The 27,770-nt window shown below is 39.5% G+C and overlaps 2 protein-coding genes across 2 annotated transcripts; one reads left to right on the top strand and one right to left on the bottom strand.

Moving 5' to 3' along the window:
* Nucleotides 1-9,005: 9,005 nt before the first annotated feature.
* On the bottom strand, nt 9,006-20,402 carry VHA-A1 (vacuolar proton ATPase A1). Its single transcript, XM_078590469.1, has 18 exons — nt 20,083-20,402; nt 19,113-19,157; nt 18,728-18,850; nt 18,531-18,638; nt 18,113-18,226; nt 17,872-18,045; nt 17,652-17,789; nt 15,898-16,005; nt 15,686-15,793; nt 15,459-15,607; nt 15,190-15,343; nt 14,528-14,691; nt 14,205-14,411; nt 12,705-12,888; nt 11,571-11,654; nt 11,293-11,486; nt 9,589-9,648; nt 9,006-9,509 (listed from the first exon to the last, which is right to left on the bottom strand). Exons 1-18 carry the CDS (start codon nt 20,221-20,223, stop codon nt 9,302-9,304), a joined length of 2,463 nt encoding a protein of 820 aa, XP_078446595.1. The 5' UTR covers nt 20,224-20,402; the 3' UTR covers nt 9,006-9,301.
* A 1,682-nt stretch (nt 20,403-22,084) lies between these two features.
* On the top strand, nt 22,085-26,211 carry LOC144715684 (protein DOUBLE-STRAND BREAK FORMATION). The gene is made up of 6 exons (XM_078590650.1): nt 22,085-22,255; nt 23,354-23,412; nt 23,522-23,729; nt 24,604-24,747; nt 24,898-25,024; nt 25,836-26,211. The coding sequence occupies exons 2-6, from the start codon at nt 23,354-23,356 to the stop codon at nt 26,015-26,017; spliced, it is 720 nt and encodes a 239-aa protein (XP_078446776.1). The 5' UTR covers nt 22,085-22,255; the 3' UTR covers nt 26,018-26,211.
* Nucleotides 26,212-27,770: the final 1,559 nt, after the last annotated feature.

Genomic DNA, 27,770 nt, shown 5'->3' on the forward strand with positions numbered 1-27,770 from the left:
TTCTCTTTCTCTTTCTCTCTCTCTCTCTCTCTCTCCCTTTTCTCTCTTTCTCTCTCTCTCTCTTCATTGCTCTCTCCCTTTCTTTCTCTTTCTCTCTCTCTCCCTTTTCTCACTTTCTTTCTCTCTCTTCGTTTTTCTCTCCCTTTTCTCGCTCTTTCTTTATCTCTCTTCATTTCTCTCTCCCTTATCTCTCTCATTCTTTATCTCTCTTCATTTCTCTCTCCCTTTTCTCTCTCTTCATTTCTCTCTCCCTTTTCTCTCTCTTTCTTTCTCTCTCTACATTTCTCTCCCTTTTCTCTCTGTACATTTCTCTCCCTTTCTCTCTCTCTCCCCCTTTTCTCTCTTTCTTTCTCTCTCTCTCTCTCTCTTCATTTCTCTCTCCCTTTTCTCTCTTTCTTTCTCCCTCTCTCTCTCTCTCTCTTCATTTCTCTCTCCCTTTTCTCTCACTTTCTTGCTCTCTCTTCGTTTCTCTCTCCCTTTTCCCTCTCTTTCTTTCTCTCTTTCTTTCTCTCTCTCTCTCTCTTCATTTCTCTCTCCCTTTTTTCTCTTTCTCTCTCTCTCTCTCTCTTCATTTCTCTCTCCCTTTTCTCTCTCTTTCTCTCTCTCTCTCTTCATTTCTCTCTCCCTTTTCTCTCTTTCTTTCTCTCTCTCTCTCTCTTCATTTCTCTCTCCCTTTTCTCTCTCTTTCTCTCTCTCTCTCTCTCTTCATTTCTCTCTCCCTTTTCTCTCTCTTTCTCTCTCTCTCTTCATTTCTCTCTCCCTTTTCTCTCTCTCTCTCTCTCTCTCCCTTTTCTCTCTTTCTTTCTCTCTCTTCCTCTCTCTCTCTCTTCATTTCTCTCTCCCTTTTTTCTCTTTCTCTCTTCATTTCTCTCTCCCTTTTCTCCCTCTTTATTTCTCTCTCCCTTTCTCTCTTCCTTTCTCTCTCTTAATTTCTCTCTCCTTTTTCTCTCTCTTTATTTCTCCATCTTTATTTCTCTCTCCCCTCTCTTTTCTCTCTCTCTCTCTCCCTTTTCTCTCTTCCTTTCTCTCTCCCTTTTCTCTCTCTTTCTTTCTCCCTCTTTATTTCTCTCTCCCATCTCTTTTCTCTCTCTCTCTCTCTCTCTTTCTTTCTCCCTCTCTTTTTTCTCTCTCTCTCTCCCTTTTCTCTTTCTTTCTTTCTCCCTCTTTATTTCTCTCTCCCCTCTCTTTTCTCTCTCTCTCTCCCTTTTCTCTCTCTTTCTTTCTCTCTCCCTTTTCTCCCTCTTTACTTCTCTTTCCCTTTTCTCCCTCTTTATTTCTCTCTCCCCTCTCTTTTCTCTCTCTTTCTTTCTCTCTCTCCCTTTTCTCCCTCTTCACTTCTCTCTCCCCTTTCTTTTCTCCCTCTTCACTTCTCTCTCCCTTTTCTCCCTCTTCACTTCTCTCTCCCCTTTCTTTTCTCTCTCTTCACTTCTCTCTCCCTTTTCTCCCTCTTCACTTCTCTCTCCCTTTTCTCCCTCTTCACTTCTCTCTCCCCTCTCTTTTCTCTCCCTTTTCTCTCTATTTCTCTCTCTCTTATCTCTGTATTTCTCTCCTCCCATCTCTTTTTCTCTCTCTTGATTTCTCTATCCCTATTTTGTCTCTCTTTCTCTCTCTCTCTTCATTTCTCTCTCCTCTTTCTCTCTTTATTTCTCTCTCCCCCTCTTTTCTCTCTCCCTGTTTCTCCCTTTGGGTCTCTCTCTACCTTCCCTCTCTCTCCCCCCCCCCGCTTCTCTCTCTGTGTCTCTCCTAGGGTTGGGAAGTTCCTGTTTCGCCGTTGAACAAACTATCAAAAACACTGTTCAACAAAGAACGAAAATATCAAAAACTGTGTTCGTGTTCGTGTTCGGTTCATTTGTTTTCGTTCACGAACGAACACAGATGAGACGTGCATCTGGAACCTTTAATTTTAATAAATGAAAATAACGAGCTATTTAAGTTAAATTTTCATTTAGGGTCTGGAACGAGAACAAAAATTCAAAGATCCATCGATCCAAATGAGGAAGAGAGATCGTAATCTATTGACAAATCGATATCTCTTGACAGATTAAATCACAAATTTAGGGTTTGGAGCAGGAACATTAATTTAAAGCTCCATCGATCAAACATAGGATCATTGATCGCGATACATCGAGAAATAGATTTTTCAAGACGGATTAAATTGCAAAATTGGGTGCAGCAGGAAGATCCGTCGATCCAATAGAGGAAGAGCGATCCTGATCAATCAGGAAATCGATATTTCAGTAGGGGGAGGAGGGGGGATGGCCGATTTTTTCAAAAGGATTAAATTGCAAAATTGGGTGCAGCAGGAAGATCCGTCGATCCAACCGAGGAAGAGTGATCACGGTCAATCCGCAAATCGATATTTCAGGGGGGGTGGGGGACGGCCGATTTTTCAAGATGGATTAAATCACAAAATTGGGTGCAGCAGGAAGATCCGTCGATCCAACAGAGGAAGAGTGATCGTTATCAATCGGCAAATCGATATTTCAGGAGGGCGGAGAGTGGGGGGGTAGGAAAACCTGGCGGGCTGCATTGGGAAGCTTACATGTTCGCGAACGGTTCATATGTTCGCGAACATGTTCCTGACAATTTTTTTACATTTGTGTTCGTGTCCGTATTCGTTCGTTCGCATGTTCGCAAACAAACAAAAAAATTTCCCAACCCTAGTCCCTTTTCTCTCTTTTTCTTTCTTTCTCTCTCCCCACTCTCTTTCTCCCTCTTTCTTTCTTTCTCTCTCCTCACTCTCTTTCTCGGTTTCTCCCTCTTTCTTTCTTTCTCTCTTCCCACTCTCTTTCTCCCTCTTTCTTTCTTTCTCTCTCCTCACTCTCTTTCTCACTTTCTCCCTCTTTCTTTCTTTCTCTCTTCCCACTCTCTTTCTCCCTCTTTCTTTCTTTCTCTCTTCCCACTCTCTTTCTCCCTCTTTCTTTCTCTCTCCTCGCTCTCTTTCTCCCGCTTTCTTTCTCTTTTTCTCTCCCCTCTTTATTTTTTCCTTTCTATCTTCCCTCTCTCTTCCTCGCTCTCTTTATTTCTTTCTTTCTCTCTTTATGTCTCTCCCTCTCAGTCTCTCTCTACTAGGCATTGGGGATCGGATCGGACCGTTCTAATCTTGATCGAAAGAATCGAACGAACAAATGCCGATTCAAACAGATCTGTTCGAATCTTTCGATCGAACAGACCCTTCGTTTGTGTTTGTTCGAAAGATTTGAACGAACAATTTGGTTTGTTTGTGTTCAGTCGTCCATTTGTTTGAACTTGTTCGAACAAGTTCGAACAAATTCGGACAAATGGCCAGCAGCCGCCAGAAACTGCCAGCGGCGCCAGCAACCGCCAGCCACTTTCTCTCTGGCAGCCAGTGCCGGTCGCTGGCCGGCCGCCGCTGGTGGTCATTTGACCGGCGGCCGGTGGCAGTGGCTGGCCGCCACTGGCTAACCCAGTACTGCATGAGCTGAACTGAACACCGAAATTGGATTCGAACATTCGATTCAATCCAATTCGAACATGTTCGAATCGGATCAAATTCGAATATCTGATCCGAACCCGATGCGCAGATCGTGTTCAGATCAGATCTGAACTGGAGAGATCAGTGTTCGGATTCGATCATTCGAATCCCGATCCGATCAAACATTCAAATGATCTGTCCGAATCCCCGATCCCTACTCTCTACCTTCCCCCTCTCACTCTCTCCCTCCCCTTCTCTCTGTATCTCTCTTCACCTTCCCTCTCTCATCTTCTCTCTCTGTCTCTGCCTCTCCCTCGTCTCTCTCTCCCTTCCCTCTTGCTTTACCTCTCTATCTCTGTGTCTGCCTCTCCCTAGTCTCTCTCTCCCTTCCCTATTGCTTTATCTCTCTATCTCTGTCTCTCTTTTTTCTCTCTCTTTCTCTTTCTCTACCTCTCTTTCTTTCTCTCTCTATCTCTATTTCTTTCTCTCTCTATATATGTTTCTCTCTTTCTTTATCTTTCCCTTTCTTTATCTCTTATCTCTCTCTCTCTCTTTCTCTCATTCTCTCTTTCTACCTCATTATCTCTTTCTCTCTTTACCTCTCTCTCTCTCTCTTTCTCTATCTGTTTCTCTCTTTATCTCTCTTTCTCTCTGTCTTTCTCTTAGTTTCCCTTTCTTTCTCTCTTCATCTTTCTCTCTCTCTTTCTCTCTTACTTTCTGTCTCCCTCTCTCCCTCTCTTTCTTTCTTTCTCTCATTCTCTCTTTTTATCTATTTCTTTCTCCCCCCCCCCTCTCTTTCTCTCATTCTCTCTTTAAATATGATTCTCTCTCTCCCTCTCTCGCCTTCTCTCATTCTCTCTTTCTCTCTCATTCTCTCTCCCCCTTTCTCTCATTCTCTCTCCCCCTTTCTCTCTTTCTCTCTCATTCTCTCTTTCTTTCTTTTTCTCTCTCCCTCTCCCTCTTTCTCTCTCTTTCTCATTCTTTCTTTCTATATTTATGTCTCTCTTTCTTTCTCTGTTTCTCTCTCTCTTTATTTCTCTCTTTCTCATTCTTTCTTTCTATATTTATGTCTCTCTTTCTTTCTCTGTTTCTCTCTCTCTTTATTTCTCTCTTTCTCATTCTTTCTTTCTATATTTATGTCTCTCTTTCTTTCTCTGTTTCTCTCTCTCTTTATTTCTCTCTTTCTCATTCTCTTTATTTCTCTCTTTCTCATTCTCTTTATTTCTCTCTTTCTCATTCTTTCTTTCTTTATTTCTCTCTCTCTCTTTATTCCTCTGTTTCTCTCTCTCTCTCTCTTTATTTCTCTCTTTCTCTCTTTCTTTGTTTTTCTCTCTCTTTCTCCATCTCTCTCTCTTTCTTTCTCTCTTTTTCTCTCTCTCTCTTTCTCTATTCTTCTCTCTCTTTCTCTCTTCTTCTCTCTCTTTTTCTCTCTCTTTCTCTCTTATTCTCTCTCTTTATCTCTTCTTCTCTCTCTTTCTCTCTTCTTCTCTCTCTTTCTCTCTCTTTATCTCTTTCTCTCTCTCTCTCTCTCTCTCTCTCTCTCTCTCTTTCTCCTTCTCTCTCTTTCTCTCTTCTTCACTCTCTTTCTCTCTCTCTCTCTCTCTCTCTCTCTCTCTTTCTCTTTCTTTCTCTCTCTCTCTCTCTCTTTCTTTTTCTCTTTCTCTTCCTCTCTCTCTCTCTTTCTTTCTCTGTTTCTCTTTCTTTGTCTCTTTCTCTTTCTTTATATCTTTCTCTTTCTCTCTCTTTCTTTAATTCTCTCTTTCTCTTTCTTTCTCTCTCTCTCTATTTCTCTATTTCTCTCTTTTTCTTTCTTTCTGTCTCTCCTTCTCTCTCTCTCTCTCTTTCTTTATTTCTCTATTTCTTTTTTCTCTCTTTATTTCTTACTCTCTTTCTCTATTTTTCATTTCCTCTCACTTTCTCTCCATCTTTCTTTCTCTCTTTTTTTGTTTCCCTCTCCTTCGGTCCCTCTCTCTCTTTCTCTTTCTTTATTTCTTTCTCATTCTCTCTCTTTCTTTTGTCTCTTTCTCTCTCTTTTTTTCTCTCTCTCTCCCTTTCTTTTCCTCTCCCACTTAGGGTTTGACAGTCTTTTCCTCTCTCTTTCTCTATCTTTCTCCCTCTTTCTGTTTCTCACTTTTTCTTTCTCTCTCTCTCTCTCTATCTTTCTATTTTAACTTCTGTCTTCTCCTTTCTCTCTCTCTATTTCTTTCTCTCTCTCCCTGTCTCTCGCTCTCTCTGTTTCTTCCTCTAATCGGTTCCGCAGGAGAGTATAAATACTGCAAAAGGTTTGATGTTGAAACAAAGACATGAAGCTTGGATTAAAGCTTGGTAGACATCATATTAATCACAAAAGGGAAAAAAAATATATATGAAAGTTTTTGGTTTCAACATCAAACCATATTTCCAGGCTTTCTCTGCAACTAGGGTAGATCTCTCTCTCTATAATATAGTAGAGTATTGGCCACTATGGGACCAAAATAGAAGAACTTAGATTGGGTTGTCCTCTCCCTTGATGATCACCAAAGTGTAGGTTTCTAATCATTGACCAAAACTCAAACACATGGCTCCCATTTCCAACAGACACATGATTTTTATGTTCTTTTAGATTCAAAGTATATTTCTTGGATTCCTTCTTTTCAAAGTAATACACTATGGTATAGTGGCCTATCTATCTCTCATCCCTGTCAGATTAAAAGGCATCTATGGAACCATAGTAGATGAAGCTGCATTGGGTTGGGCTGTTCTATTCCTTGAGAACTGCATGTTTGAATATAACCCTCCCTCTTTTGAATGTTTCGCGTATCAGTATACTGTGTTATTTGATCTACATAGTTTTTTATGTAGGTTAACATATGTGAGTACAACAGTTTTGTTGCTACCAACATATTTTACTGCAGTCAGGATATCCAGGAATGTCTCATATGCATGTTTAGTCAAGATTTGACAACTCTACTGGTGAGTTACCAGTTGAATGAAGTCACAAAAATACGTAAGGAAAACATTTAATTCATCTTGTCCCCGAATAGCTTATGGTCACCCAATTATTAAGCCGTCAGTAAATAGTCTTCAGCCCATTTTGATACTATACTTATCACCATACTCCTAAGGTTTTATAAACTATCATTTTTGGAAGAAAATAGATACATAAAAATGTGTTATGAAATAATTCTTCCCAAGGTTCCACAAATATATAATTACATGTTGAAATTGACAGTGAAAATTATATTAACAGTTTCAAGGTTAGTTTTTGGTAGCACCACTTTCAAAGTTTGTGAATGAATTGTTTCAGCTATTGCCATTAGTTTTTTTTTCCTTGCTTTACATGAATTTTCATAACCTATAATAAATAGAGCTTTAAACAAAATGGAGTTTTTGATTCATTTCAGTGTTTGATGTCTTGATAGGGACAATTTTTTTCCTACTCGCCTATGGTTGTCATAATTGTTTTTCAATAAAAAGATATATGAATCAACATATACTTTTTAAGCGAGGCCATGGTACTTAAAACTAATAAATATCTCATCCCAAACAAAAATAAGTGTTCAATATATATAATTCGAGTTAGCGAACTATTTCATGCTTATTTGTGATTCAATTATTTTAAATAAAATGACCGTGTGATTTGTTTGGAATCCAATCCTGATAATAAATAGATTCCCTAACATATGCCTTTGGTGTTTAATAACTATTGTTACCATATGTCTACCTTGAAACAACTATTCCAAAACTATTACAGTAATTATTATATAATATGAAAAATCTATAATATGTCATTTACTGTATTGGTGAATGTTGAAGGTGTATTCAGATTTATTCATCTTTGCCTTGCAATATGAGATACATGATTATCTTGATATTATATATGGTGGGTTTGATTATAGTTAATGTTTATAGTAAATGTGTATCAATATGGTACCTATTAGGATTAGTAAGATACTTTCATAAGTTTTAATTTCAATGTAAAAATAAATATGTGGACATATGATACTAGATAAGGGGAATGCTAATAAAAAAACAATTCAAAGTGTGTTAACTATAGAAAAGTTATGAAGAATTAAAATAGTAGATGATATTTAATTTATTTCTTCTGATTTTTTCATATTAATTAAATTAAATTTATGAGTTTTAGGAACCATGTATTCCCAAAAAACTCACAAGGATTATTTATAGTTAATATTTGAAGTTAATAAGGTGAATAAAATTTACCTCGTCCAAAAAATTAAGGAAAATTCAATAATAAAATTAAAATGATTAATACTAAAATTGAGATCAGGGGAACACTTTTACGTTATTGCTCAAAATTTCTGTTCCTAGATGTACACTCCGAACATTATCCAAATTATATTTTCAAGATAATTTCCCAGAGGGGAAATTACGAACCAATCAAATCATAATAACTAGAACAGAGGCTTAAATTAATTTTTCATAAGCTTTGAGCATTAATTTTTGTTAAATAAACATTGGAATCTATGAATTGAAATGAATAACAAGCTTTGGCATTATATAGAGGTTTTATGCTTTTTTTATTTATTCAGTATATCATTGGGCAAATGAGAGGGAGATACATTCATATGTACAAACTTAGATATAGGCTGACTCAGTCATGTTGGATCCACCTTGCAGATTCTGCACCTGCTTGTACTATCTGCAGTCCTGCTATCCTATCTTGTTGGCCCATCTACCTACTTCATTGACTAAAGCATTTCCCTGGTTCCGCATCGCACCGCGCCTGCACCCCACTAAGCCCATTCTGTTGGCCCATTAGCCCACTTTGGTATCCCTCTTGCAGCACCTGTCTGCCGCCATCAACCCACTCTGAAGATCCAATAAGCCAAAGTTACTGAAAAAATGATATATGTCATTCTGACTTAAATAAATCATTTCCATCGGAAATAAGTAAATTGATTTTCTAAAAATCTAGAAAATCAGGAGAAAAATTCCAGAATAATTTGGGGCTACATTTTCATGCACAATATTTTCTATTAGTTACAAAAAATAATAGTTATATGCATACCTTATATAAATACTTATAAAATAACTGATAACATGCCTTATTTCTGCCAATTCAATGCATAAAAGATGATCAGTTACATGTAAATGCACTATAGGAATGCATCTAAATTTCAGAATAATTTTGGGCTACATTTTCATGCACAATATTTTCTATTAGTTATAAACAATAATAATTAGATGCATACACAATCTAAATATTTATAAAATAACTGATAACATGCCTTATTTTGTAAATTCAATGCCAAAATGTAAATGCATAGTAGGAATGCATTATAGAGGGCACAAACCCTAATGGACAGGTCACATGTTGAGTTTGCACCCTCAACAGCCTTCCTATGCATTTGGCAACACGCAAGGTATTGCTTTGGCATGTCCCTTGATGGGATGGTGTTTAGGGCATACTGTTACTATCTCATCTCATTCCCAGTTTATAAATTATTTTTAAGTTACTCCCATGTCAGGTGGCTTTATCATGGGAAGGAACTGAATAAGCATCCGTCTCATCATCCACGTCGCGTCCTGTCTCTTTAGCAAACCCTAACACAGACAACAAAATCCATTTCTCTCGATCAATCCCACTCTTCATCAGCATTATAACCTAAAAAATTGTGCCAATAAAGTACAAAAGAGTTAAAACTAGAAACAATCTCTCTCTCTCTCTCTCTCTCTCTCTCTCTCTCCTCTGATCTCTCTTGGCAGGAAAATATGCACTAGAGTGAAGCCTTGGGGGGTGCTGTAATTATCTCTTTACAAACAAACCCAATTTACAGATGTGGGCTTCTGGCCTCGCCGCCGCCAAATGGGGTCAACGGCCGATGAGAAAGGACGGTGGGGTTTGACTTAGTCAACTGGTCGTCAGTCTTCGGCTTGGTGGGCCAGGGCGGCGAAGGAGAAGGGCTGGAACTTGTAGCCGTCGCCATGGTAGAATTTTCCCTGGAACTCGACCCAGTGGAGACGAAGCGCGTGGAGGAGCGCACTCAGAGTTTCCATCATCAAGAGAACAAAAGCGGTGGCGAAGGCGAAGACGGCCAGGCCCAATAACCGGATCACCGGGCTGTCGTACCTGCGACGGGGGGAACGGGTCATGGGTTTGAATTGGGCCTGGAATTGGGCGGTAACGAGTACGTGGGAGTTGGGCTTACCCCCAGGCGAGGAGCAGGACTCTTTCGTAGAAAACTGTGGACAATTCGGAGTGGGCCAAGCTGGATATAACATAAAAATAAGGAGGAGATTGGAGCAGGGTTAGGAAAGAATGTCAGTGGAGAGTGGATGAGAGAGAGAGAGAGCGGGAGAGGAAGAGAGAGATAAGCTTGGGTTAAGGGAAAGAGCATAGATAGAGAGAGAGAGGAGGAGAGAGATTAGACGTGACAGAAAGATATCAGAAGTCAGGGAGAGGGAGAGAGAGAGAGAGAGAGAGAGAGAGAGAGAGAGAGAGAGAGACGAATAAGATCAGAAGTGAGGGGGATGAAATCAGAAAGAGGCGATAGAAGAGAAGGAAGAGATATCAGAAATGCGGAATGAGATCAGAAGGGGAGAGAGGAGAGAGATCAGAATGGGGAGAGCGGAGAGAGATATCAGAAGTGAGGGGGATAGAGAGAGAAGAACGAAATCAGAAGTGTGGGCGAGAGAGGAGAGAGATCCAAGTGAGAAAAAATAGAGAGAGAGAGAGAGAGAGAAATGAGATCAGAAATGAGGGAGATAGAGAGAGAGAGAGAAATGAGATCAGAAATGAGGAGATAGAGAGAGAGAGAGAGAGAAGAAATGAGATCAGAAATGAGGGAGATAGACACAGAGAGAGAGAGAGAGATGAGATCAGAAATGAGAGAGATAGACAGAGAGAGAGAGAGAGATGAGATCATAAATGAGGGAGATATACAGAGAGAGAGAGAGAGAGAGAGAGAGAGAGAGAGAGAGAGAGAGAGAAATGAGATCAGAAATGAGGGAGATAGACAGAGAGAGAGAGAGAGAAATGAGATCAGAAATGAGGGATATAGACAGAGAGAGAGAGAGAGAGAGAGAAATGAGATCAGAAATGAGGGAGATAGACAGAGAGAGAGAGAGAGAGAAGAGGGATGAGAAAGGAGGGAGAGAGAGAGAGAGAGAGAGAGAGAGAGAGAGAAAAGAGAAGAGAGAAGAGAGAGAGAGAGAGAGAGAGAGAGAGAGAGAAATGAGATCAGAAATGAGGGATATAGACAGAGAGAGAGAGAGAGAGAAATGAGATCAGAAATGAGGGAGATAGACAGAGAGAGAGAGAGAGAGAAATGAGATCAGAAATGAGGGATATAGACAGAGAGAGAGAGAGAAATGAGATCAGAAATGAGGGATGTAGACAGAGAGAGAGAGAGAGAGAGAGAAATGAGATCAGAAATGAGGGATATAGACAGAGAGAGAGAGAGAGAGAGAGAGAGAGAGAGAGAAAGGAGATCAGAAAAGAGGGAGATAGAGAGAGAGAGAGAGAGAGAGAGAGAGAGAGAGAGAGAAATGAGATCAGAAATGAGGGATATAGACAGAGAGAGAGAGAGAGAGAGAGAGAGAGAGAGAGAAATGAGGTCAGAAATGAGGTCAGAAATGAGGGAGATAGACAGAGAGAGAGAGAGAGAGAGAGAGAAATGAGATCAGAAATGAGGGATATAGACAGAGAGAGAGAGAGAGAAATGCGGTCAGAAGTGAGGGAGATAGACAGGGAGAGAGAAATGAGGTCAGAAGTGAAGGAGAGAGAGGAGACAGATCAGAAGTGAGGAGAATAGAGAGGAAAGTAATGAGATCAGAATTGAGGAAGAGAGAGGAGAGATTAAGAGGGACAGAGAGGGGAGGGGGAGAAAAATGAGATGCAGGGAAGAACTGACCTCAAAGCCCAGAGACGAAGATAGGAGGCAGTGTTGGAGACAGCACCGAGGATGAATTCGATTGAGTGAATCAGTTGGTGGACGAGGACCTCGCTGAAATTGAACTCATCTGCGTGGAGCCTGGCCGAATCTGGCTCGGCCTCGAGGTCATTCTCCGAGGTCCCCAAAAGCCCATACGTGCGACCCTGGAACCTCTGTTAAAAAATAGAGATGCCTCCCATGTTTGATGAAGAGATGGATAAAGCCAGGAGAGAGAGATAGGAGAGAGAAATATATACGTCGGTATTGCGCTTCTTCAGGATGAAGGGCTTGGGGAAAAGCATCCAAGGCACGGCAACGAGTGCCACAAGCAACAAGAAGATCTGGAACAGGAACTTTGGTTGTTATGGTCAAATGTATACAGGGGTGTAGAGAGAGAAAGGGGTAAAATAATAGAGAGACAGAGGATAGAGAAATAGAAAGACAGCGGACAAAACTAGAGAGACACAGGACAGAGAAATAGAGAGGCAGAGGATAGATAAAAGAGAGAGAGAGAAGAGAAGTATACATAGAAGGTAGAGAAAGAGAAAGAGAGAGGAATAGAGGGAGAGGATACGGAGAGAGGCTAGAGAACGCATAAGAGAGACAAATGATAGAGAAAGAGAGGCTAGAGAAAGAAAGAGAGCAAAAAAGAGAGAGGATGGTGAAAGCGAGAAATAGAGAGAGGCGCACGAGAAAGACAAATAGTGCAAAATAGAGAGAGAGGCTAGAGAAAGAAAGAGAGGAAATACAGAGAGAGGATGGTGAAAGAGAGAAATAGAGAGAGGCACAAGAGAAAGACAAATAGTGCAAAATAGAGAGAGAGGCTAGAGAAAGAAAGAGAGGAAATACAGAGAGAGGATGGTGAAAGAGAGAAATAGAGAGAGGCACAAGAGAAAGACAAATAGTGCAAAATAGAGAGAGAGGCTAGAGAAAGAAAGAGAGCAAATACAGAGAGAGGATGGTGAAAGAGAGAAATAGAGAGAGGCTCAAGAGAAAGACAAATAGTGCAAAATAGAGAGAGGCTAGAGAAAGAAAGAGCGAAATATAGAGACAGGATAGAGAAAGCGAGAAAAGAGGGAGTGAGGAGACAGGATAGAGAAAGAGAGAGGAGAGAGGATATAGAAAGAGAGCGAGAGAGAGCATAGGGAAAGAGAGAAGAGAGAGATATAGAGAGAAGAATATATATATATAAAGCAAAGAGAAAGAGAGAGGAAGAGGGAAGAGAGAGAGAGAGAAGAAAATAAATGCAGAAAGCAAAGGAAAAAGAGAGAAAGAGAGAAAAGAGAGAGAATGAGAGAACAAAATATAGAGAAAACCTAGAGATAGAGAGAGAAGAGATAAATAGAGAAGAGGGGGTAGAGAGAGTGAGAAAAGAAGAAAGAGGGAAAGACCTGTAGGGGCTTCTGGCCCCAGAAGAGCTGGTTTTCTTTGAGATCGTCGGTAGGGCTGAGGAACATATAGATCATGACATGGTAGAGATCGGCCTGTGATCCCGTGCACCACTTCACCACGATAAGCAGTGCGAGATACCCAAAAAGGCTGTTCAAAAATATGATCTGCGGTGCAAATTGGTACCTGAAATGTACACCGTAAGGTTTGCTATCCTCATTGTTCAACAAAAAATAAAGAACCAATGGACTCAATGTCAAATAAAAGTCAAAATGTCTTCCATAACGGATCAAGAAACTCAAATATTCTGCATGCCAACCATAGGCAATCTTTTTATTTTCCGAAGGATAGATATAGAAGACTACAGATGGAGAGACGAATGGATGGCTGCATAAATATTGGATTGATCGGTAGATTTCCCAAAGATTAGATGGATAAATAGAAATATAGAGATGGATTATTGGATAGACAGATAGGTTTGTAGATGGAACGATGAATAAATGAATTGCTATGGTTGGATGGATAAATAGATTTACAAATATAAATATAAATATAAATAGATGGATAAATTGGAGGACGAATCGATTGATTCACAAATAGTTAGATAGATAGATATAAGGAGAAGGATGGTTAGATATACATATGAATGGGTGAATTTATGGATAAATAAATAGATGACGATGGATGAATAGAAGAGACAGAAGTGGAAGGATATGTGGATAAATGGATAACGGGAGAAGGATGAAAAGGAGACATAGGAACAAGAGGATATATCGAGAAATGGATATATGGACATAGATGAATAGATAGACATGAACGGGAGGACATGTGGATATATAGATCAACGGTAATAGATGGATGACTAGATAGATATTAGTTAGGATTGGAGGATACATAGATAAATAAATAGGTAAATCGTTAGGTGGGAAGAGAAATTTTTTTCCTCTGTGTGTGTGTGTGTGAGAGAGAGAGAAAGAAAGAAAGAGAGAAAGAGAGAGAGAGAGAAAGAAAGAGAGAAAGAGAGGGAAAGAGAAAGAGAAAGAGAAAGAAAGATAGAGAGAGAGAGAGAAAAAGAGAGAGATAGAGAGAGAAATAGAAGAGAGAGAGAGGGAGAGAGAAAGAGAAAAAGAGAGAGCGAGAGAGAGAAAGAGAGAGAGGGGGAGAGAGAGAAAGAGAGAGAGAGAGAAAGAAAGAAAGAGGGAAAGAGAGAGAAATATAGAGAGATAGAAAAAGAGAGAGATAGAGAGAGAAAAAGAAGAAGAGAGAGAGAGAGAGGAAGAGAGAAAGAGAGGGAGGGAGAGAGAGAGAAAGAGAGAGAGAGGGAGAGAGAGAGAGAGAGAGAGAGAAAGAGAGAAAGAGAGAAAGAGAGAAAGAGAGAAAGAGAGAGAGAGAAAGAGAGAAAGAGAGAAAGAGAGAAAGAGAGAAAGAGAGAAAGAGAGAAAGAGAGAAAGAGAGAAAGAGAGAAAGAGAGAGAAAGATAGAGGGAGAGAGGGAGAGTATACCAAACATCGAGGGAGCTCCTGAAGAACTTGGCATTGAAATAGCTCAAGATGATGCCCAAGTTCATCTGGGTGACGCCAAAAAGGATAGACATCTTCATCTTCATGGAGTTGAGGAATGGCAGCTCGTTGCGGCTTCCCCGCCAAGCAGGGTCCACACCAAATCGGTACGGCTCTCGAAACTTGACCAGCCCGGCAGCGCAATGTCCGCTGATCAGAAAACAAGTCAACCCAACTTAATCAGCCACGATAATGGCAAAAATGTGAACGCATTCAAACCATGGTCGCAACTCAGATTTGGTAAACTGTTTAGAGCTAGTGAATACCTGGAAGTGGGATCGCGGATGCACTTGTAGGCTGAATCGCCAAACATGCGGAAAGGAACAGAGAAGAACTCGTTATATAAAAGGCCACAGTAGATGGAAAAGAGTGACATCAGGAGAAGCACATAGCGCCCCCCAAATGCCATCTCCATGAAGCTCCCAAGCTTCTGAAAAAATCAAGCGATAGTTTCAGCTCAAGAGCATTCAATGAATATGTTGGAAGGGTCAATAAGTTTGATTGTACTTTTTTTGAGTTCATTATTATACAATTAACTAAATTCAACGAATCTGAAAAAATCATTTAATTGATTAAGAATTCAACTACTAGGACACAATATCAATCTTTTGTTCGTTTTACATTCCTTTGGATTAAAAAAAACGAGAATTTTGTTTATACGATAAAATTCTCCTGAGAGGATGAAACTACTTTACTTGATTTCTCCTGTTTTTCAAAAACCTTAATAATTATAAAGTTCATATTAGAACAAGCTTTTCAGTAACCAACCCATGATAATCTTGAAAACTATGCATGGATTCGAATTATGTTTTTTCTAGAAAACAAAGTGCAGAAAATATTATTTATTTTGAGATTGATATTAATTTTATTATCATAAAATGAAATTTATTCTTTGATTTTGAAATAAAAAAAAGAAGAAAAAGCGTACCTGGGACCCTAGTCTTTTCTGTCGTAGAATGAGCACCAGGGATCCCAACAGCAAACATAGGCCGTGGCCCCAATCACCGAACATCACAGCAAACAGAAATGGGAATGTGACTACTGTGTACACTCCAGGATTTGCTTCTTGATATCTAGCAACTCTGCATTGAGAGAGTCAGAATTAGTTATATAATTATCATGTAATTAGAAGGGGGATTGTAGATGATAGTTTGACATTATAATTTGAAATCTATAAAAGAGAGAACGAAGACGAACCCATAAGCATCCACGATTTCCTGGAATGCGTAGGTGAATCTGTTGGTTTTAAAGTGTGTCGGAGGAGATTCTGCAGTGTTCATCACATGGAAAATGATGCCGACCTGCGAATTGCTATCTATCGTAGCACGCTGTAACACCTCTTGAATCTGTTTGTAAGAAAAAATTCGTTTCAATTTGAAACTTTTAAGAGAGAGTCTTTAACATCAAACTCGAATGGAGAATACCTCAGTCTTGGCAAAGGTAGGGCACCATCCTTCGCCTACCAGACATTTTTTGGTGACATCAAAGTTTAGCATATTTAATGTGTCGTAGACAGCTTTCTCTTTTCTGACCTGAAAAGTCATGAATCCAAGAACTTTATGATAGGATACAAAGAAATATAGCAGAAAAGGAATAGTTGAATCTTGAAAGGGGCTCAATGTAAAATGTTTCTTACCAAAAGAGTCCAGTTCGATAAGTGGGAGCCAATTGAGGAAAGACCCTTGTTCCTGTGACGAATTCCGGCATCAAGAGTGGCCTCCAATTCAGAGAGCCGCGTTGCCACCTGAAATTGAGTCGTTAAGATTGTCCTGGTGTGGGATAGCACTTTCCAAAATTTGAAATGGTAATTCCGGAAATAAAAACTCAAAGTTTTGATGAAATCAACGTTTTGAAAAGGATTTGGATATAAAAACTCTATCGAAATATGAGGTTTTGAGAAAAAACAAGCGCTTCTGATCTGAAAGATAATGAAACAACTCGGTTTGAGAAAAGTTAAGTTTATACATTCAGTGAAGTAGTTTTATTTGTTTAACTCTACAGGGAAAGGAATAAAGCGCAGAAGAGAGAGATAAGGAAGCTAACTGTTACGATCCTTTCGTGAGGCAAGGTTCAAACACAATTCCAGGGCAGAGAATTCCCAATACAGATATTTCTTAAGAAGATTGCCAAATATAGAAAGCCTCAACTCCCATATCTCAATTCAAGCAATTCTGGAAATAGAGTTGCACAAGCTATTCTAAAGAGAAGAACAGTAGCACCATATGGGAATAGTAACCAGATCGGTCTCTATCCTTATGTATGGCGAATGTAGGCTGGATCGGACCGGCCTCATCTGAGAGCCGAGGATCTCCAGCTCCCGAAGTAGAAACAAAACATCTTGAAGGAACCATACTTCAATCGATGCCTCCCCATGTTATTTATAAGTAGCTTCTCCCACCAGCGTTAATTGAATTCTCATGTGCGAAGCAGCTCCCACGTGTCAAGCATTGACTGCGTTTTTTTTATTTATGATGTCCTTAAAGGGACCTTTTCACTAACCCGAGGGGGGTCAACAAATGACTATGAAGCAAAAAAAATTAACTAGAGGGCTACCTACCCTTATTACATTTTAAATTTGTTACATAAAATTTAAAAAATCTTGAGGATGGTTTTTTCAAAAAAAAATCTTGAGGATAAAAAAGTGAATTTTCCATAGCTAAAGTATATTCTCTCATTTTTAGATTCATAAGTTCTGGATGACACAATTTTTCAGAGTTGACAATCACAACATTTAAACGATGGGGATTCATTATAAAATGTGCACTGTTTCTACGAGGTTGTAATTTGGCGCTTACATGCATAGATTTAAAAGCCTACTTCAAGTTAAATACATGGAGGACCTGATGAAAACAAAGTCCTCTGTCTTCCAACAAGAATTTTGGATCAACGCATTACCTTGATTAAAAAATAAGACAACGGATAAGTAAGCCATCGCAAACACACATCAAGGAAATACTGTTACGTAAGTGGCTAAAACTTCCAAACGGGGTTTCAGTTTTTGTCATTTAATCAAGTGATCTGGGGTTCTAAGAGTTCTCCAGGATGGGTAAGTAAAATATAGCTACATTCTGCTTCCTTCTTGGTCTTGTCTTTACAGAAGTGACAATACCAACATTTGAGCAGTAAGCCTCTTTTTTAAGTGTCCAGTATTTTTGCAAGGTTATAAGTTTGGTGCACACAAATTTTTTAATCTAATCCCACCTCAAAACTGCTAATGCAATTCGCACACACAGCAATGACAACCGCTAACATGGATAATTGTTTGCAAATAAAAAATGTGAGAAGCAATGGATACTTTTAAACTCGAGTTAATTCTAGGAAATCCCAATTTTTGTTAAGATTTGGCAAAACGTTTGGGAATGCACTCAAGATTGAGAAAGAGATCACTACCTCGTTAGTCACTTGCCTCCGTTTCGTTATTTCTTCTGGCACAGGGTAGCAGTTGGCACCGAATGCATCACAAATTTTAACAATCTTTGATTTCGCTTGTTCCCCCGAAAAGTACACAACAAATACAGTTTTTTCAACCTAAGGTACAGAAAAAATGGATTAGTGGTCTAATAATATAGGTCAACAAAATTAAGGGGAAATATAGATCACGGCAAAATACCATATCTCCAGTAACTGGATCCATGACACTTTCATCTGCTGGGGCCTGATGGAAAAACATATTGCCTCTTGTAGCTCGAAAAAGCATCCGCTCAAATTTCAAAACCTTGGATTTGCAGATTATTCCGCTAATAAATCGCAATCCAGCTTGGCTAGCGGGTGTAGGTTGCATTTCCTGAATGACAATTTGTCATAACAACAGCACATATAACCTTGGACAAAACAAAGAATCGTTAGATCACCTGTTCAAGTAAAGATGTCTGGTCTCCGTAATCATCCACAGAGTGTATATTTTCATCTAATTCTCTATCGTTGGTAGATATTTGTTTTTGGGCTGAAACAAGGAAGCCACCTGCCTGGAATCAAATACATGAGAAAGCAAAAAACTCAAAAATGCGAGACTCACACCGACAAATCAGTAGATGGCCAAGAAAAATTAATAGCCCAGAAAGATAATCAAGGAAAACAAATCCTTCAACGTTCTTCTATGGCCATGTAAAAAAACTCGACAAAATTTTGGGAGTTGTAACAACCAATGCATGCATAGAGTACTCCGATAACCATATAAATCAATCCACGTGCATTCATCGAAAACTTGAAAGTAATGACAATATTAATCATTAAAGTTAAACTCTAGCCAAGCACATTCGGAGAACGTACCTTCAAAAGAACTAACTTGAACTCAAAGAGTTCGTTATATGATTGGCGCAGTTTCTCACTGTTTGAATTCATCTCGAGAAGTTCGTGTTCATGTTCAGCCAATTGAATCTGGATCAAAGACAATGAGCAGAGCATTTATGATAGTCAGTATTTCCTCATCGAATCAGAATTTCCTCATTTAATTGGTTTGCAATCACCTCGAGTTCCTTCAAGTCAACATTAGACTGTAATACAGGATGAGGTGCAGAGAGAAGACCGCCTTTGCTGACTTGATCTTTTAGGAATTGTAATTTTCTCGACATCTCCCCGCATCTCTTAACCTGAGGAACGCATCAGACAAATGTTTAGTGTGATTTACTCAATTACTTGATCGCTGAAAAAAGACAAGCAGCACTTAATCTTTAGGGTCTGCAGGCAGATATTTTAACACTGAAAATTTCATTATTTTAGATGGCAAGTTAACAAAGATAAAAATGTCTTCCCAGAAGGCAAGAACATTATTTAAAATATATTTTACTAACGCTGAGGGACGGACTCCAACAGAGGTCAGACAACGTAAATGCTCCCAAACAAAGAAAATACCTGGTTCGCGAACGTTCTTTGAAAAGGGCTTTTATCCTTGTTTAGCTGAAAAATATAAAACACAAGCAATTGAGCGACTGCTGTTAAGTCAATGAATCGAAAAGATGAAATAGATTATCCTTGCACAGAATGGGCAGTAGCCAAATTAGTGCATGACATCAGAAAACTAGCACAAACCCACAAGTTTGCAAAAGCCGTTTTCAGGTTTGATACAATCATAATTGGCCTCTAAAATGGTCACAGAAAGTATTACATTATTATGAAAATATGTCAAAAACCCTTCTCATGAAACTTCAGAGCCGCAGATATGAACATCCACGAGACGGATGGCAGTGAAAGAAAGATAGCGCACATCGACAGATCACACTACTCAGATATCAGCGTAATAGAGTCAGAGGACCAGCCTCCAGAGATGACATTGACACTTCGTGTGAAGACTGGAACAAATTATGAATGTAGGGCGTCATTGGATTTCCTTGCGGATCACAGCAGATCACGCAATGAGGATGAAACTTATCACATCTCCCTTTCTTGAACGAAGCACCTTGCGAAATTCGGCATATTCTTGCCTTTTAAAACTTCATTTCAGCATAAAATTACCGAAAATACGCTCATTAGTTTTACCTCGTCGATTCATGGTGTTTCGGGGGTCAGAGGAGACTTCAGAGCTTATTTTAGTAAACTTTTGGGATTTTATCGACAACTCTTCAGGAGGTCTCGCAAAATTTGTCACGCTGGGATGACTATCACTTACGTCTATCACATCCCGTTCAGATATTACCGACCTACAGATCTAAAACCACCGAACGGAATGTGGAAGTCGTCGCAAATTCAAATCTGATTACAAGTCCTACATTCAAATATATTGAAGTTTCAGACAAAAAAGACCAGAAAGAAACACGATTCTCCGACTCAAAACAACTGTGCGCATTAACATGCCGGAAAAAGCGGAATTTCAAATCATTCTTACATCTTTGAATTGAAGCAGTCCGAGCTCTCCTAGGTAGGTTACCGCCGTATAAGCCGATTCCACAGGCATGATGATCTGAACGAATATCATTTTCTCGGAGCGAAAGTGATCCAAGGGCGGCAAACGATCGAAGATCCTCATCCTGGCGAACAACTTGAGGATCAAAATCGTTCAAACGTGGAATATAGATCAAGATCTGCTACTTCTTTCCCTCCTCGACGCGATTCAGATCTGAGAATTGCTCCCTTTCTCCAGTCTTCTGCTCCCTCTCCAGCATCTGAAAACGGGGAATTTCGCACCGTTTTCTCCCACGACCGACACAACGCCTTTCTCCGCCTCTTTAAATACCCTCCTCGGCGCCCCCCTTAACTTATTTCAATTACAAAAGTACATTTTAATGTATTTCATATGTCCTCCTTTTGGAAGATACGATTGCAATGCAATGTCGACACGCCTCTCCATCCTGTCCAGCACATGTGCTGTAGGCTAGGAGGGCGTTGATGTAATTTCACATTAAAAGAGGGGGGGGGGGGAGCTACTTAATTACCAAAATACCCTTTAGAACAGGTCAGCGGCAATCGTCATCCGTCATCCGTCAACGATATAGTTAACAATGATGTCATCCGACTTCCTCGTTTGGTAATTACACACTAAAAGAGGGGGTATATACCTAAATTACCAAAATACCCTTTAAAACATGTCAGCTTCATCGTCTTCCGTCTTCCGTCGTCCGTCAACGTTATAGGTGACAATGATTTCATCCGACTTCCTCATTTAGCAATTACACACCGAAAGAGGGGGTACATATCTAAATTACCAAAATACCCTTTAGAACTTGTCAGTGTCATCGAGGAAGTCAGCTACATCTTTCGTGAACGCCATTGGCTACAACGATGGTGGTCACTGCCCTGTAGGACGATGACGAAAGCATCGATGCTGTCACTATCATTTGACAAGTTTCTAATGTGTATCTTATTGGTCAATTTTGTTTTAAAAGTCTGTCGCGACGGCAGGAAGAGAGAAACAGAGACCGCCAATTATGGTATCAAGCGGTTAACCCTTCGGCGAGTAGCGAGTGGAGATGCTCTCTTGGCAGGGGGCACGACAGGGAATGGCCAGATGATCGCTTGTAGGGGGGATGATGATCATCATCGCCATCCGAGGATTTCGGATTTCGGAAAAATCTGTCACGTTCGTATCACCGTCATGGTTTGTGGCATTCCTGTCACGTCTGTGTCACCGGCCGACGTCATCGTCACGTGTGACGGGAAAAATAACCACGCAGAGAAGAGAGAATTAGAGGGGCATATCTCCAGTTATCTTTGGACGACATCCTTTTACGCTCGCGTATTGATGTGGGGAATTTTCTGCAAAATGCCAAGAAATCTAGTTAGCTACACCAAGTTGCGATATCTTTGCCATCAAAAACCTTAAATCTAACGATTTTTAAGTTTTTTTGGTCATTTTAAAAAATCTGTCACAGCCATCATCCGTGACGGCCATCCCGTCATGTCACTAGTCCGAGGCTCCCCGTCACTGTCGCGTCACTGTCACACCCAGTTCGTCATCCGTCACCATCACCGTCACGGCCCCCTCATTTTGTCACCGTCACGTAGTACGTCACGTCGCTGTCACCGTGACGTGTAACGTGACGGATGACGGCTGCTGTTCCCTATTCACTTGACGACCTTTCTTTTTTCTTCGGCACCGGCATTGATGGAGACGAGAATAACAACAAATTTTAGGGACGCAGCAGACAGATGATGTTGACGACGACATAGATGATTGCTGACAACGACGCTGTCATTGTCATTTCGTCATCCAGACGTGGCGACCTCTATCCATTCACACAGTTCTTCACATGGATGACGTTAACGATGACGACTCTTCATCGTCAACCTTGACTGGTGTACGGGGTAGACTTTGAAAGCGTATTAGTATAATTTAATTAAATACAGGGGCGAACCGTAAGCCTTTATATTGTTCTTTGAATTTTTGAATCTTTAAGAACGCTGGTAACAACGCTCTGCTCCTGCGAGATGGTGTTCTTGTTTTCAAATCTCCGGATCGTCCTCGGATTGGAAAGATCGGTGAGTTGTTCAGAGAAATTCAGTGAAGAAAGTTGGGATTACTGCATATTCGGCCATTCACGCTGTCTGCTGGAGTAACTGAGGTACGTAAATCTTCAGTTGCCGACTGGTATCGATTAACAGATGATATTCTGTGCCAATAGTATGATGAATTATAGTGATCTATTGATAGCTTAAATTATGCACGCAATATACCGAAATTGGATTAAGAATGCTCATTGATCCAGTCAGAACTCGTCATCTCGGTTTTTTTTCTGTTTGCTACGTTGGAAGGGTATCCGCGTCTCTCTTGAGGACTGAAGTTTTTTAACTTTAACCTATTGTCGTCGGTGGAAACGTCATTTACCATTATTTGAGTTACACAGGGTAAGATATGAATCTCCCGGCCTTATTGAGTCGTGACGTTGGTTTTTGTTTGAGCAACATTGCATGAGCTACAAAACATCTATACAGTTGACACTATCCGTAGCAATTCTCTAATCTCCCTTCAATATCTTCACTGTTGACACAATCCATACAATGTGAGCATCACAAGACAGTTTCAGTGATTTGTGGATGCATAATTTTCTCCAGGGTATGCATTTTCTCAATCGACTAGGTCAGCTGGGCACAATTAGTACGAATGCATCTTTTTATAAAATAGTGTTTCAATTGTGCATTCATCTTTCCCTTGACCGGTTTATGATACGATCCTTGATGTAGGCTCCTATTGAGGAAGGGGGCTAGACGAGAAGTGTAGATGTTCCTGGGGTTGGAGAGTAGAATTGGAATAATCGGAGGAGAGGTTGAACAGAGGAGTCTGGAATTGACTGGGGACAAGCCCCCTAGGGTGACTGAGAGGTAGAGGCGATCACGGGGGACGAGGATAGCAGAGGGAGGGACAGGACTTAGACATCGAGAGCAGAGACGAGTAACTGTAACTTCCTTCTTCTTGGCTATCCTCCTAGAGGGAGGGCATCCCAATTTGAAGGAAATTTGTAAGGGCCAAAATGCCCCTAATGGGCTAACAGTACGAAACTAATCCTAGATAGAATTGTATCAGCTTATTCTGGATTCTGAGCAAGAAATTTGTTGTGAGAAATTGAGTTTTGTATGGTCTCTTTTTTTCTTTCTTTAAACCATAAGAAGATTGGCATATCATCTTCCAGTTGTCTTTATTTTATGATTCTTCTCCTCTGCAGATGTCCAGATTAATCTCAGAGCAAATTGAGTTCTTCCGGGAACAAATTGTGAACAGGAGGTTCAGAATATTGCTCTTCTTCGATTGTTCTATTGTATTCTTCGTCCCATTTGTTACCTCTTGTTTTATTATTTTCCTTTATCTCGTGATACATGAGTTCTTTCTCTAGATTCAGCGACAAAACTATTCGCATCTTGGAGTTGGTTGTATCTACAACGGATGTGCAGTCCCTGATTTATAGCCGGTCTGTACTGCGTGATCTTCTCCGATCTGAAGGAAAAAGAGTGTTGCAAGAGTTATCAGGGAAAGATGCTTATCATAAGCTATTTGTTGTGGATTTTTTCGTGCGAGCATTTGCTCTTGTGGGAGATGTTGAGGTGAGTATAACCTCAAACTTACCCGTTGATTTTCTTTGGGCTTATCCAAATTTTCATTTGAATGACTTTATTCTGTCAACTGTATTCGTATCAGAGTTGACCTCTCCGTTCAAGAAGAAACAATATTTTTTTCTGAAAAATTGTTATTGGTTTTTGATATGATCCCGCGTCGAGATCGAATCGATCCACACTGTAATTGGACCTTCGAACTAGAATTGGATGCTCTTGATTGATCGGCTACGTCGTAGCATTCACAGATAGATGAGTGCACGAGACAGGAGAGAGGGAGAAATGGAGAGAGATTCCCGGGGAGGAAGGGAAGAACCGGAATGGTCGGGGGAGAGGCCGAGCAGAGGGGTAGGGATTGGCTGAGGATGAGCTGGCTGAAGACGTGGTGAGGTAATGGCAATCACGAGGAGGGGGATCGTAGGGGAAGACAGAGCTTGGTCATAAGACGAGCGGATAGGGGATGTACAAGTAGCCAAATACAATAACTTCCAGTCTGCCCTCCTAGAAGGAAGGCTGTGCTATTTAAAGGAAATATGGGAGGGGACGGGCCTAGACCCCTAATGGTCAAAGGATGAGAATGCCCCCAATGAGGGCCAGGCATCCTATTAGTTTTACAGTTCTGATCAATCGAAATTATTTTACAGAATGCAATATGTGATGTTTGGCCTGTTTCTTTTGCTGTATGGTGGATACAAAAAAAATTGAACTTAAAATATATAGAATTTATTCTTCCAAGTTTACATCTGATGACCTGCTCTGGGGCACAAAACTGTTGATCGATTGTCTCAAGTTTCATTCACATGCATCAAATATATGAATTCAAATTTGGCGCAGTTATAATTTATACTTGCTTATTTATTCTTAGAGTTGCTTGGCGTTGAAATATGAAGCCCTATCTCTCCGGGAGCACGAAAGCCCATCCGATTACTCCATGCGTGTGTTGTGTGAAGAATGGATCACTTTTTCTGAAGATTTATTAGAGAACGGCCACTATTCAATTGCCTTAAAGGCAAGCAACTTATTTTTCAGGGAATTGTAATGCTGTTTATCCACTTAGTCAGCATTTACTTTGGCATCTAACTGGAATTTAGGTCCCCAAGAATTGGAGGGTTGCGGATCAATATCCTGACTTTAAACCCCGTAAAATGGGTTATTTCAGGGATTAAAGAATGCGCTCTTCTCAATTGAATGTGGCAATTCTCCTGCTAGCCATAGTGATGCGCTAATGATCACAAAAGTTAAAGGACTTAAGCGCAGGGCTGAAGAACTGGTCTCCCCACACTCTGGTTGGTTATTACTTCATCGTCAATGAATCATGATATTTTTTCCTAATCTCTGTCACATTATTTTCTGTCTGATTCTTCTGGCAGAAACACATTCTACAGGGACCTGGTAGGCCTTTTTTAGGTGACCAAAATATCCGTTAAGAAACATTTTGGAGACCTATGCTCTTTTTTGAAGAATTTCCTTTCTGTTAGTATTTACTTAAGGGAGAAATTGATATGTTTAATGTCTTCTCCACATGAACTCCTTGCATTGCTTAAACCCTCCATCCTCATAATTCATATATTTATGTGCTAGAAGATCATATTTGTAGTTTTTTGAAAAAAAATTCTTTTTGTCCTGTCCATGAGCCTATTCCGTAATAATTTTGTTTCACATAATGAATTAATTTTTTTTTATATGAATCCAATATTATTGAGTCTTTTTCTTGAATTGTACGACGTTGATTGACTCTATTTCTCCATTCTTGGTGGTACTAATCGAGACCAAAATCTGATGCCTCATGAACATCTCTTCCAAAGGGGGATTGAATTATTCCTAGTTGGGGGGTACAAATTCTTTGTCAAATTATTTAGATTATTCTTGACTATCTGGAGATGTATCATAAGGCTGTATCATATGACAAATTCTAATCTCAAATACTTTGATCTCAAAAAGATATAGTTTCATGCAAAGTGGGTAACCATGTTGTCCCTGAAAAACAGGTTGTCCTGATATTAGATAAACAAGTGCTAATTTCTTAAAGAGCATATCCAGAAAATGATCTCATAAATATTGATCATTCGTACTTTTTTTTGGCGTGGTATGTCTCAGTTCAAGCTAAGGCATCTAATTCCCAGAAGAGAAAAGTCATCTCCTTGGAACAAAATGAAAATGCACAGTTACGTTCATCTTGCCCGCTGCCTCCTGCCAGCATGGTATTCAGGAATGGTCTCCGAATGCGAAACTCATGTCGGTTGCGAAGCATCCAGGAAATGGTTCACAGAATTGGCTGACAGTGGGGAAGTTTCTTGAAAGCACGCCAACTCATTTTCATTTCAGGTCAATTTTCTCCATCTGCCATCATTGAATTTTTTTTCCCAAATATCTTCAGGTAATAATATGCATGATTCAGTTGCAAACAATGGAGATGATGAATTTTTTTGGTTCATATTTCCATGAAATTTTTTGTACCAAACTGGATTAAAAAAGGCGGAGAAGAGAGAAACATCTTATTGATGTGGTCCTTAATGTCAATTTCTTCTAGATTAAAAAAGATTTAGAAGCAAAAAAGGTGGATCTTAACCTCCGGCTGGTCCACAAGCAGGCTATCAGTGCCAATGTTCAAAGAATCTCAACTTTGGATGCATTATATGGTTCGGTCCCGCTTATGTTTGATTCAACTGATATGTCTGGTTATCTTGGGGTAGACTTTGTTGAATTCGCATTCCGAGTTGATCTGTCGTATGGACATATTAATCTAGGTGGCGTTCGTTTAACACAGCACAAGCTGGTCAAAATAAATGATTTTCTCTTCATTTAAAATCCAACATGTAACGTAATTTTACGGAAAAAATCAACTTAGTAGAATAATATGTACTCTGAAATAATAATAAAATTACATTAATAAATGGGTAAAACGCTTGGACTACTATAACATGTATGTTTAACTATTGCATGCTAGTTGAAATTGCTATTTATGACTTACTTCAAAATGACAGGGTTTTTTTTTTTTTTAACATAAATGAAGAGACTAAAGATATGGTCTTATGATTCGTAAGTTGCAAGTTATCACTCATTCATCTAGACCTGAAAGAATTTTGAAGTATTTCATGTATCAACCACAATTCTTAGCATGGATATTCCAATAAAGTATTAAACACAATCATGTCTCATAAGATGTTTACATCTTGGCTGTGTACCTCATCGCATTAGAAATTATCAAATAAAATTTCAAAAGTGTCCCCTTTAACTCTATGAACAGAGAATATCTCACTTCTTTCTGTGAAAAGGTGGGTCCCGCTTATCTCCATATGATACTCTCTCGCTCTCCCCTCTCTTCGGCTAACAAATTAGTGGCTAACGATTTTCATCTTATTTTTTCCCCAAATTCTAGATTTGAATTGGCATAAATATGAGAATAGTGAAGAAAAATGAGAGTAACCAGGAAAGAGGTAAATATAGAATCGTGAGAAAATGGAGCAAAAATACAAAAATATGTACATAGCTAAGGTGTGAAAGGTGAAAGTCAACTATGGAAGATAAAATAACTACATATGGTAATTGAAGTATTCGGTATAGTTATGCTAGTTTTACTCATTCCATTGAGTCAGTGTAGAATATGATGAAGAATATGAACAAAGATAATTATCCAACATGAGTCCTCTGTTTTTCTTTTTTATTGATGATCTCCATGAGAAAATGTGTAATGCTAAGAGCTGGCAAATAAGAGAAGAACATAGTGTGTATGAGAAGAGAATGGTGAAATTAAATATGAAGCATCATATGTAGGCTAAAAAATATTGTAGGATGTAGAGTGAACATACTTTAATAGAAACAACTAGTATGATAGGGTGTGATGGATATTAGAAGATAGGGACATTAGAAGATATGTTCAAAGGACGTTAGAAGATAGGGACATTGTATGTCTATATGTAAGAGATGAGGGGTGAGAAAATCAATTTGGTAAAAATATAGTGGATATGGTGTATGAAAATAAAAAGTAAGGTCTGACGAGGAAAACATATTATACACCCTTGGAACTCGATT

This window comes from Wolffia australiana, chromosome 19, assembly GCF_029677425.1.
Source record: "Wolffia australiana isolate 7733 chromosome 19, ASM2967742v1".
NCBI classification, from domain to species: Eukaryota; Viridiplantae; Streptophyta; class Magnoliopsida; order Alismatales; family Araceae; genus Wolffia; species Wolffia australiana.

Coding starts and splice junctions, on each gene's coding strand:
- VHA-A1 (XM_078590469.1), bottom strand. CDS start 20,223: ATGAGGATCTTCGATCGTTTGCCGCCCTTGGATCACTTTCGCTCCGAG. Junction 12,889..14,204: donor AGGAGCTCCCTCGATGTTTG/GTATACTCTCCC, acceptor TGTACATTTCAG/GTACCAATTTGCACCGCAGA. Junction 11,655..12,704: donor GGGGCCAGAAGCCCCTACAG/GTCTTTCCCTCT, acceptor TTCCTGTTCCAG/ATCTTCTTGTTGCTTGTGGC.
- LOC144715684 (XM_078590650.1), top strand. CDS start 23,354: ATGTCCAGATTAATCTCAGAGCAAATTGAGTTCTTCCGGGAACAAATT. Junction 23,730..24,603: donor CTCTTGTGGGAGATGTTGAG/GTGAGTATAACC, acceptor ATTTATTCTTAG/AGTTGCTTGGCGTTGAAATA. Junction 25,025..25,835: donor ACTGGTCTCCCCACACTCTG/GTTGGTTATTAC, acceptor GGTATGTCTCAG/TTCAAGCTAAGGCATCTAAT.